Source organism: Lepisosteus platostomus, chromosome 21 (genome assembly GCF_059453375.1).
Source record: "Lepisosteus platostomus isolate fLepPlt1 chromosome 21, fLepPlt1.hap1, whole genome shotgun sequence".
Classification (NCBI taxonomy): Eukaryota; Metazoa; Chordata; class Actinopteri; order Semionotiformes; family Lepisosteidae; genus Lepisosteus; species Lepisosteus platostomus.
The window spans coordinates 524,819-536,862 of record NC_142631.1 but is presented as its reverse complement, the minus strand read 5'-3'; the positions used below and the strand labels follow the sequence as shown (position 1 = coordinate 536,862).

General features: G+C 46.6%; 1 protein-coding gene across 3 annotated transcripts in view; it reads left to right on the top strand.

The window, feature by feature from the left end:
• Positions 1–12,044, top strand: part of ralgps1 (Ral GEF with PH domain and SH3 binding motif 1) — a 144,961-nt gene that overhangs the window by 50,722 nt on the left and 82,195 nt on the right. For all 3 annotated transcript variants that reach the window (XM_088615142.1, XM_088615141.1, XM_088615140.1), the window contains one exon: positions 6,962–7,088. In XM_088615142.1, the coding sequence (XP_088471268.1) occupies positions 6,962–7,088 (127 nt within the window). The remainder of the gene's footprint in view (positions 1–6,961; positions 7,089–12,044) is intronic.

Sequence of the window (12,044 nt, the reverse complement as noted above, 5' to 3'; positions counted from 1 at the left end):
ACAGTTCTGTGTGAGGGACAGCGAATCTGTAATGTGTCAAAAACAGAGAGCAGCAATCTCGGGGTGTGGAGAGGGACGTTCAGGCCTGTGGCTGAGGGAAAGAATTGCAGGGAATTCCTAGCGTGTGAGTCCCTGACTGCTGAGGGGCTAACGAAACAGCGGAATGGCACTGATGGATGTGTCCTTTTCCCATATTTCCACACCAACCAGCTGGTTTCAATTGGAGTGTTTCTTCCTTCAGGCTCAGGAGCTGTGGATGGGGCAGTAACACAGATCCCGATCGCTCCATTAACCTCTTACTGGCATGTTGCCGTCGCCCAGACAGCAGTTCTTCAGGTTGAGAACTGTGCTCCACCGGTGTGGGGAATCGGGTTGAGGGCTGTGCTGAGCTGGTGTGAGGAATCGGTGCTTATTGTGTTCAACGACAGTGTAAGGTGTTTCAGCGTCCAAGACAGAATTATTTCTCGTAAATCACTTTTCAGCTTTAATGATTCTAGCTGACGGTGTGGCGTGCACAGCAGTGACTGTAAGCCAGGACATTCGTTAGGACTGAGATGTTGCTCAGCCCCCAGATGACGTTTTCTGCCTTTTATTCTTTTTTCTTTTTCACTGGCAACGGGTGTGGAGTTTAAAGTGTCAGCTGAGAGCTGAGGAGGAAAAGTCAATACGTGAAGGATTTCTAGTCCGTGGAAAGACGGGACCTCGGAGACTTGGCTGGCACAGTAAGAGTTTGTCTGGCTAGCAGACATTTTGTTTCAGAGTTTAGAGGGAAAAATGCAACACCTCTGTGCTCTGGCTTCTTCATGTTCCATTGAGGTGGTCGATACCAGTTCACTGGCAGTGGCCCTGATCCTTCATATTGATAGGAGTTGCATTTCTAGATGTTTAATAGTGCAGTTGAGCACTATTCCTGCTGGAAGACTGAGGATCGAGTCTTTGCGTGCCTGTTACAGCTGATACAAGAACCCATTCAGAAAATATTGCTTTTTACTTTTTTATAACAATACTCCTTAACTGTCATTCAACACAAGTTTTTCTACCAAATTAAACCTTTGTTAACATTATTAAAAGAACACATCAAAATAACATTATTGTACCTCGGAACAAAATAGCTTATTAAAGTCTCACAAACTAAGGGATCTTGATCTTAGACCTACATGGGATTAATGGCCTCCTGCCATTTTTAATATTCTTATGCTTTCCCACCCTGTGCATTGTGCAGTTGTGAGACTAAGGGAACATTTGTTAATGCTACAAAGAGAGCACAAATTGACTCAGAATAAAACAGATCTACTGTCAACCCTACAGCAGCTCGTCATGCTGTGACCCTGTGGCAGGGGTGTGGGGTAGATCTGTTCATGCACTGGACTCAGGCACAAACTTTCTGGTGCTGCACTATAATTCTCTTCCACTAGAGGGTGCAAAAGCGTAGGGAAGCCTGTGTCGTTTCCATCAGAGCATCAGTCCACAGACAAGCAGAGGCTCTCCAGCCCATCATGTCCATCCTGTTTCTCTACAGACCAGCAGCCAGTACTGGTTGGACTGGGAACGTGCCCCACAAGTACGGAATCCCCTTGCAACCCCTCTTAAAGGGACTGTTGAGAGTGGAGACGCAGACCTAGCCTGCCAGTATTGGGGTGGTGCAAGAAATCCAGCAGACTCAGCAAATGCTGTCACAAACCTGGGGAGAACATGCAAACTCCACACAGACTACTGAAGCTGGATTTGAACCCAGAACCCTATGATACACAACTGCTGCTATTAGTTGCTAATATTGCAAATTCTGTGTCAGAAGTTTGCACTATTCCAATTACTTCTGCGTCTCCTCCTGCTGCTGCAACTGTTTCAGCAACTACTCCTGCCACAGCTGTTACTATATTGGATACTGGTACAACTGTTATACACAGTTCTGCTGCTGTGACAGCTGACTTTTTACTTCGACTATAAAATTCCTTCCTCTCATGTTTTAGACGGAGCCCTTTTAAATTAAGAAATGGGCTCTTGAAAGGGAGGTCTAACTCTAACTCTGTCTTGTCTCCTTGGAAGAAAAGTAAATATTCCATATAAAAGTTAATTTCTGTAATCACAGACTACTGGAAGACCCTTAAGCTGCTGTAGCAGTTCATCAGAGCTGTTTATGAGGCTCTATATTTAGAAGTTGAAATTGAATGTTTACCACATGGACGATATACACTCACATGTAACCACTTTGTAATGTAAAGCAACTCGGTACTGTCTGTCTATTTGGATCTTGCTACTAGGCGAAAGAAGTAACAGTAATATCCTCAGAAAAAACTTCAAAGAGCCTTACTTCTCAAACCCGATTATACTGTCGCCCAGCAGACACTGGTGAAAAACCAGTCTGTAATTTCCAAAAGCTGTTTTTAATTTGCTTCTCTAAAACGTTCCTGTTGCTGCTGCTGTTTGCGGTGCTGTCATGCAGCCTGGACTGCAGGGATCCACGGGGTGGCGTTCGGTTGGGAGCTGTTCGACCCGAAGATGTCGTCCGGGCATTTCTTGAAAGAAGCCAAGGAATCGGGACCATGGCGAGCTGGCGAGCTTGTTCTGGACACCCGACGTTGACACGTTGCTTGTGTGTCCTGGGTCCTTGTTTCACTGCTGATCCTGAAGCAGTCCTTGATCTGTACCCGTCAGACCATTCCCAACCTTTATCCCGAAGAAGGTGGTGTTGCGCTCGAAGCGCGGCCCGTCCTGAGCACGCCTACCTTTCACAGGTGCAGCTGCTTCTGTAAAGGGGCCCTGACCCCTGCGTGACCTTGGTGACCGCCCTGCAGTCGGCCGCTGCGCTCGGCCCTTCGGAGGAGGAGAGTGGCCACGCGTCCACAGCTCAAGACATACGACTCCGCTTCCGACTCGATTCAAAATATCTGTCAGAAGCAGGATTTAGTTATTAAAAGATTTTACTGCTATTCTTTCAGCTTGGTATCTTTTTTTTTGGGGAGATCGTGGAGGACATACCGAGCTCCCAGGGCGCAGCCAGGACTGGGCTCCTTCTACAGGCGAGGTGTTTTGAGATCCCTCGAGGTAGAAGCGCAATTTAAACACAAGCGATCGTTAATTAAGTTAAATTAAATTTTTGCTGGGAAAAGGTTTGCAGATGTTTCAGGGCGCTGTGTCCCCTCCAGATGTGCTCCATCTCCGGAGAATCCCAGACCAACCTGCACCCCCACATTAACCCCAGGGTGAAGAGTCCTGTCTTTTTCCATCCCAGAGCAGGAGAGCCGGAAGAGCAGTGCACTGTTCCACAGTCTAGAAATATGCATTCTTTGGCAAACCTGGCACTTGTTCCAGCGTTTTGCAAAATAATTGTTTCCTTGGATCTGAAATGCTTTGCATTGTAAATATCATGTTAACCGGGCTAGAGGCTGATGGTGCAGAGAACATACCCTGCATTAAACTCAGAAATCCCTGAACTTTAAAATAATGTAATTAGGAGCGACTCTAATTATATGCATAGTGTTGAGTGTAACTGATTGGTGAAGAGCCATATAATTTTTGGCACAATTGGTTCCAGCCCATTAAGAGAGCAGTTTATAGTTTTTTATTCCCTTTTTTTTGAAGGCTCCCTCTCTGTGACCCAAAATGGGGAGAGGGTGATAACTAATCAAACTTCCCCACAGAAGAATGCAGGACCGTGGAAGCTCTTGCAGACACCCGCGGGGGGAGATCTGCCAAACTGTGGCTCGAGAGGGGAACCTGTGATCTCCAGAATCCCCTGCTGTGCAATAGGACTGCAGGATTCAGGCTTTGACTTGACTTTGTTTTTTTGAAGTTCCACACTTGCAGTTTGAATTACGCCTTTGTGGTGGAAGCAGACCGCACCATACTGCTTTGCCGCGCTTTCTTTCCACTTGGTGCTTGAGCTTTTCTGTCCGAGCCTGATGTTCCAGCTCCTCTGGCTGGAACCCGTTTCCCTTGCGTTTCTGCAGGGTCAGGTGTTTTTCAGTGAGAAGCTTCTGGGCGGTGGAATGGAATTATCTTCAGTGTTGCAGTATGTCATTTGGCGCATGTGGAATCTCAAACCCACGAGCCCTGCTGGTTGTGGGAATGTCTGTGCTTGTGCACCTCGCAGAAATTGATACCTCCCAAGTTTTTGAGCGTTCAAAATAGTTTTTAGATTTTTTTTATAGATTTTTTTATGAAGCCCGGGATGCCAGCAATAACACAAGGATGCTGACAAGCCTGTTTTTTAAACCATTATACAAAGTAGCTTTTGAATTTATTCTGCATAGCTTGCAAGAAATCATGTTAAGTAGAGAAGTCTATTTGCAGTTTTTTTTAGTCATAATTGATTGATCTGACACACTACTAGTGCAGCTGAGGCTTACAAAAAGACATAACTGCACGCTAAAATTTCCAGAATAAGAAAACCCTAGCCTGAGCTTGCAGTATGTATTTGAAAGATCATTTGAAAAACTTAGTTGTGAAGTTTACAGTCCTTTATATAAAGTAAAAGGTTAAAGAAAAACACATCAGAATCATTAAAGCCCACAGCCAATATTCAGCGTCATAACTTCAAATCCTTTTTTTCATTGTCCTTGGAGGAAATTTTCCAATTAAATGCCCATTATTTTTGTTAAAGCATAACAAATTCAGGAAATGTCTGTCGACCGGGCTTTCTGTTCCTTCAGGAACAGTCGGGTGTGTGCTCATGCCTTCCGTCGAGCTCTTTTCAGGACTGCTGCCTGCCTGGGGTGTCGCAGGCCGAGCCTGACCTGCACTGTCGTGTCGCTGTGTAAATGCGGTGCTCTGGTCTCTCTACGTGACCAGGGCTGTGTCAGAGCGCATTTTCCATTTCGCTCCGCTTGGGTTTTCTGTGCCGGGCTCACGCAAGCAGCTCATGGCTCCTTTCTTCAGTTTTAACAGGGCTGCCGATTTACAAAGCAGGGTGTGTGGTGAAAAAAGCAATATGCTTTTCTCTGTTTTGTTTTGGTGCCGTCGTATGTTGTTTTATGCGGGCAGGTGGATTCGGGGGACACCTGCTATGACTCGTGCTTGTGGGTGGGCGCACCATGGCACTTCAAAGGGCTGTGTGCTCAGTTGCTGTGCTCAGACACCATGGGCACTCAGGACACTGTGGGGTAGAAGAAATATTTTGAATTATTTGTACTACTTTTGTATTATTTCTTAAGGTTCTTAGGTTTTTGTGGAATTTCAGTCTGGCAAGCCATGAAAAGGCACGGCATCAGTGTGCCGGCAGCAGTCTGCAATGTGCAAGGCGGTTTTTCATATGAAAAGGCAGTCTCAGCCCATTGTGGTGCCACCAGGTGCAGACATTTACTGACCTTTTAGATACCATTGAGTAATAGAAGAGGCTATCTGCAGCAGGGACTATCACAGGTTTTCAGCTGGGAACAGGGAACAGTTGCTATTCTCGGTCCGCAATCCAGACCAATCCACGGTCTCTCCCTGTGTACTTTCTTGCTGCATTCTTGTGATACATTTAGGTTCAGTGTTTTACTGTTTATTTCGGTATTAAACCCAGACCCGGAATCATGGAAAATAAAAAAAAGAGTGCAAAGACTGGGCGAGAGGCTGAAAAGAGAGCTGCGCCGGCCTTCTCCCTTCTAACATCACCTGTATGGGAAGCTGACCCGCTTTTAAAGTTATGGGAGAGTCAACCCATTGTCTAACTCTAATTCTAAACTAGCTTGACCTTACAACTAGTCCATTAGACAACCCCTTATTCTAACCCTAAACTAGCCTGTCTCCACAACTAGCCCTTTAGACAATGAGACCTGTGTGCTGAACCCGTTGTAGTGAGAATGATGGAACACAGCTGATCTTACTCTCTTCGTCTTGTGCGAACGTCTGCACTTTCGCTCTTTCAGACTGGTCTCTCAACTGTGCGCCCACAGAGCGTACCGTCATGCATGATTTAGGCTCAGCTCCTCTGTTATAGAAGGCCACAAGAGAAATAGGGAATATCGCAAAGGTAAATACATTCTGAATCCCAACCCCTTGGGACACTGGCAGGCGATGGAATCCCAGATTTGTGTTTCGTGCAGGCCGCCGTGATCATCTTGACAGCATCTTTAGAACGGGAAGAGAGAATATTTTAGTCATGTGCATAAACCAGAACTGAAGTACAGTACAGGAATTTGTTTTTTCACAAATATTCCATAAAGGCAATCCAGTCCAGTTTTCAGATTGATTAGTTGCCATGTTTCCAAGTCAGGAAAAGGAAAATTCTTCAGTTAACGACTCTTTACTAAACCAGCAATGATTTCTTCTAGCACTTGTTTTGAAAAAAAGGGCAGTGAGAACTGTCGACATTCAGCAGCGCACGTTGAATGCATTAGAACAGCACTTGAGGTGGTTTTCCTGGGCTAATGAGAGATGCCAGTTCCTTTTCTTTGCTTGAAAATCAGCCTCAGAAGTGGAGGTCTGTCTGCACTGACCGTCTGAAGTCTGGGTGACGGATCTGTGGAAACTGGAAGTCGCTGACAGATTCTGCCCACACATGCCAGAGAGAGATGTGCAGCTGTTTTCTGCGCTGCAGTGACAGTATAGTGCATAGACAGGTTGGCTTCTGTTAGGGAGACCGAGGTGCTTATTCTTCTGTCAGGGAGATGGCATGGCTAGTCACTGCATGGCAGGGCTGTTTCCCTACAGCTTATCCTTTATAAAGATAAATCTTTTGTTTTTGAAAATTTTCCAACTTTAAAGGAGGAGTAGCCAACATTTCTTGTATAAGTTAGTTTGGCTTCATGAAGTCAGGATGTTTAAAAAAATACTTTGTCACAATCAAAAATAAAAGTAAGAGCCAGGAATACAGAGAGCAGATTCTACACAAATTCTCATTCAGTTGTGCTGTTTTTAAATCAATACAAGAGCCTCAGCAAACAATAATAACAACGTCTCTAGGATGTCTGAGCTTTGGCTAAGGTATGGTTCTGCTGTTTTTTTTTAGGTTTTTATTTTATTTTTTATTTTGCAGCTGATCAGCCGCAAGGACAAGGCCACCTTTGAGAAGCTGGACTACCTGACGTCGAAGGAGGAGAACTGCACGCGGATGAGGGAGTACATCAGGGCTCTGAAGATGGTGCCCTGCATCCCGTATCTGGGTGAGCTCTGCTCTCTGCGCTCTCTGTGGGGGCTGTTCTTCTGAGCTCAGACTCGCGCTCCGTTTCGTCTGGGGGAGAGCTGTGTGGAGTGCCGCTAGGGGCTCAGAATTGCTTGTCATGAAGGTGCCCACACCCCAAGGAGACTCAGCAATCGGTTCCCAGTCGCGGTATAGTAGCGGGAAGCGCTTGAGCTGGAGGGCTTCTTCTTGCGGTAGGACATGTGAAGTCACGGGGAATGCATCAGGGCTGAGCTTCACTGCGCTTTCTGCTCTGTCAGAGCTTGTATCGGGGCATTCTGGGAGTTGTTCTGCTTTGATGTCATGGCACAGGCAGACAAGTGCTGGAGTGGTCAAACCCGTTGGGCCCTGTTCAGACAAACAGTACCCCGTCTCTGATGTCGTGGGTGGAAATGTGAAGGTTGTCCCCTGCAAGCTCTTTTCTCGGTGTGTTATTGAAAGCGTCATCAGTGTAAGCAAGACAGGCCCTTGTCTGATGTGCTGTGGACTACTGGGCTCCCATTCCTTATTCTGAACAGTGTCGGTTTTCCACAAAGAACAGAGGGGAAATCTGAGAGCACTGGCTTCATGAAACATACTGTCAAGCGGGAACAGTCTGACAGTAACCTTAACTGACCCCTTTCCTTTGGGCCTGTCATGTTGCAGTGCGGCTGTGACTTTGATATTTGTGTCTAAGTTCCTACACTGTTGGCCTGCGCACCGAGCATTTTTTACATCCCAAGTGTGTGTCCACCCCCACCTGCGCTTGGGGACCTCCCTCAGTCTTTCCAGTACGGGGGTTGTGCGTGGTAGGATTTAAGAGGAAGTGTTTTTGGAGATCCTGGATAAGGGATGAGCTGCAGCTGCACCTGCAGAGAAACATGTGGCTCCCACATGCTGCCACTCCGCCTGTCCTCCCAGGCCAGGAAGTGGAGAGAGGGCTTGTGCTGCTGTCTTCCTTCAGCCTGGGATTACAGCACCGCGCATCCTTCTCTGAAGTCTTTCAGGAACTGGCGCATTTGTTAAGAAACAGCCCTTGATATGCTGACTGCTGTGGCAGGAGTTGATGCTTTGTACAAAGAGAGATTAAGAAAATGTGTTTTTAACTGAGCTGTGAACAGTGTCTGAGCCATACATGGTCTTAAGCTCTCAGACGGCCGCAGAGAGCAGTCAGAGTCCCGAAGGCAGTAAGATAAGACAGAGCACGGCCTGACACTGCAGGGAGAGTCTGCAGCAGCACACAGCCTTTTCAGATTTATTGCAAAAGAATTATTTTCACATGTTGTAATAACAAGGCAGGTTGTTTAGGTAGCGGCAGTTGAGAGGCAGCTGAATTTAGACAATTGCTCACATGTGTCTTTGAGAGCTCAGAATGCATCGCCAGTATGGAGAGCCATCCCCCTGAGTGGTACCTCTCTGCTTAAATTGTGCTCCAAGAGTTTGGCAACACTTTGCTTCTGTGCAGTAGCCTGTGAGATGTGTTTTTCTACCTCCAGATGGGTTTGCTCAAGTAAAAGCCATTAAGAATGAGACGGGACTAAAAATAAAACCGCTCGTCTCTCAAGAAAAGCTATGACTCCTTGTGCAGTGAGAGGCTCTTCTTGCTCCTCAGTGGCTTTTCTCTGAAGCGCTGATACATCTCTGGGGCTTTTCCAGTGGGAAAGCCAGTCAATTCTGTCCCAGTCCCAGTCCTCTTCTCTTCTGCAGCGCTGCTGTGAGCTCGGGACAGACGTTTCCATACAATCTGAACAATTCACGATGACGGATTTGAAAAGATTCCAGACCTGTTTTTTGTGACCTAAGTAAATGTTGTCTGTACGGCAAAGAGAAGAGAGTTATCTGTTAACTCGAGATTATAACATTTTGTAGCTGGTCCGTTGTAACGGGTTTAGTCATTGGTGAAGGTATTTGATACGTTCCAGAGCAGAAGATGGTGCAGGAGTCTGCATACACAGGCTGAATGTCTGCCATAGTCTTATTTTGTAAAGCTATTTTTCCTCTCTGTAGCAGTTGATTGATTTGTGCACTAAACTGTTTTGGTCAGAAAGTGAAGGCAGTTCTCTTGGCAGAGAAACATCAGAAATGTCTGATAAAAGCTGCTGTAACCATGGCAGTAGAATGGTCAGCCACATGAGCAGCTCTGCCAGAGGTGGGTTTCTCTGGACAGAGTGTCCAGCAGATGGCGTGAATGAGCAGACCCTGGTGGATCGGAGGGGGAGGGTGGTCTGGAAGCCAAAACAGATGTATCATCAAACAGATGGACAGATGTATCATCATGCAAACTTCACACATTTGGTGCTGCATTGATCCTTGAAACCACCTGGCCTGGCTGTTGTTTCAGTTTTTCCAATGACGTCGGGTCATCAGACATGCTTGCCTCACTCCCCCCTCCCCCAAAGAATAACAAACTGGGATAACTGGACACTGTAACTGCATGACAGCAGGTGGGGGTGACGTTTAGCAGTACCGGTTGACATTTTCCACAGAGTCTTGCATGAAAAACAGCCCTTCGTCTGGACGCATTTGTGTCTTCCTTTTCATTAAAGCATTTCCTTTATCTGAACAAACCTGAATGGCTTTGGACTGTATTTCAATTTTAATCTAGAGATTCCTCAGCAGCAGGAAGGAACAGTTTGCTCTCAGTTTGTTGTGAAAAGGCACAGCTGCTCCTCTATAGCAGGAGACGGGATGGCGCTCAAGATGCAGAAACAGAGCAGAGAGGAGCGCCGAGAGGTCACCTGCGCCCAGGAGCCTGTCAGGAATGATCGGTAGCCTGGGCTGACCCTTTCAGGCCCTGTGCCATTTCAACAGTCTCACCCTGCAGGGAGATCTGCGCTGGCTTTCACACTTTACATCTGTCGGGCCTGTAATCATCCAGCACCTCAAGAAAGGACAAGAGGAACGGTGTGAGATGACTTCAGATCTGAGTTTGAAGCCGCTGAGTAAAATGTTCCATTGTGTGCTTGCTTGCACAGAGGCAGCCTGCTTCTGCTGGAGAGTTGTGCTGGAAGGAAGCATCGTGTCAAGAAGAGTCACTCGGCTAATGCTAGTGTCTGTATCTTCGTGTATTTTTCCTTTTTTTTTTCCTGATCGTGTCTTATCTGGGACGTTTCAGTGCACGTAGTTCCACAGCAGAGCGCGCTGCCTAATAAATCTCCACCCCTCGCCGAGCAGCGCTGACCTGCAGCGTGGCGCCTGGTGGATCTGATCGCAGGCTCCGGGGCACATCTGGTAAACGGGCGCGGGCACAGGTCTCTTCTGCTGTTGGCTGGGGGAGGACGACGAGGCTGCTGGGGTCAGGCTGAAAACGGACCACTGGGTTATAAATAGCTCGGACAGTTTTAGTTTTTGCGTTATAGTCCTGGTTCCCTCTGAGCTCTGGGGCTGTGCTGTGGCGGTGAAAAACAAGGAGCTCTGAGGCGTCTGCAGGCTGCAGGCAGGGGCGAGAGGAACGTTGCTGGCTTGAGTGATGGCCTAGCAGCAGCTTCATAAGTGCAGCCACCCCTGAGCCCTGTAAATCTGAGACATTTCATGCGCCTCGGAGCTGAGCTGCTCCGCCGGCGAAGACAGCCTCTGACACTCCCCCTCTGCTGCCGAGAAAGAATGAGCTTGGAGGAGACTCAAACCCAGCTGGCCTGTGGGTCGAATCAGCATGAAATTATTAATAAACTAGCTTTTTTTGCTTATATTTGTTTTATTTGAAAACAAAGAAGATAGGAGTGACAGCGGAGTAGATGTTTTGTGTTTTTTTTTCTTTAACTGAAGCTTCACTTGGAACAGAATCTTCCACTAATGAGAGCTTTGAACTGTGAAGCGTTTGGCCTTGCTCCACAGCTCAGCAGCTCAGCATTATCGAGGAAAACCCTCAACAAGTTTTTCTAAGAATCAGATGACCAGACTAAGAGCTGAACAAAGCTTTTTTTTTACCATTTCTTTTTCAAAGGACTGAAAAGAAAATAGCAATCAAGAGCTCTTCAGTGTCACTCAGCCTTTAACTTTTTCTTAGAGAATCGAGCAAGTTCATGTTGAATAGATTGCCAAGAGCTGTTTAAGACACAGGTCATTAAATCTACACTTACCAGCGTGTAACAGGAACAATTCATTTCTCATGTCGTATCCAGAGCCTGGTTAATATTCATTACGTTAATAAATCATTTGCAGTCTAAATCATTTCTGTTAGATCATCCTGCTTTTGGGTGCCATATAAAAGGACTCTTATGCTTAATAAGATTAGTAGGAAAGAGGCAGGAAGGGCTGTTAATCCATCGTGTCCGACAGTGTTCAGTCGGTTCTGTAGCCTACAGAGTCTCTGGGAGGATCAGCCTTTGTCTTCAGGTTTGCAAAAGCCCGGGTCATGGGTCTGGTAAAAGCCTCCTCTGTGAATGACAGCAAAGCCAGGACTGACAGAGTCTCTGTTTCCTCCTTACTTTTTCTCTGGTCCTCACATAACGGGGAGATGGACCTGCTTACAGCTCTGGTCACAGAGCAGAACTGCCCAAAGAGCGTCAATGCATGTAGACACTTGAAACTGGAAGGCATTGCTTTTGTGCATTTCGCTGACGAATCCTGCAAAGGAATCGGTTCCTACTGTGGTTAAGAAACAGTTCTCCAGAGTCCAGAGCGTGTAAGATCCTGTTCCTGCCATGCAACTGTAGACGAATGGGCTGTTGACAGATTGCGCTTGAAACATCCAGATAAGAAACCAGAAAGTTCACTTACTCAAGAAATAAGGAAAAAGTTATTTTCATTCTTCTGATTGCAGTTTTGCAATTACGACACAGGCGGACACAATTACTACTTCCTTGATTACCATCTGATACTTTGTGTAGTCAGGGTTTGTGTTTGAGTGCATGGGACTGCAGTTTTCATCAGTGTAACGTTTTCAGCCTGTGCCTTGTCTTCCTAAATTTCTGACTTGTCAGGCTGCGTTGTGGAGGATCTAAGTGCAGACTGCCGCTTT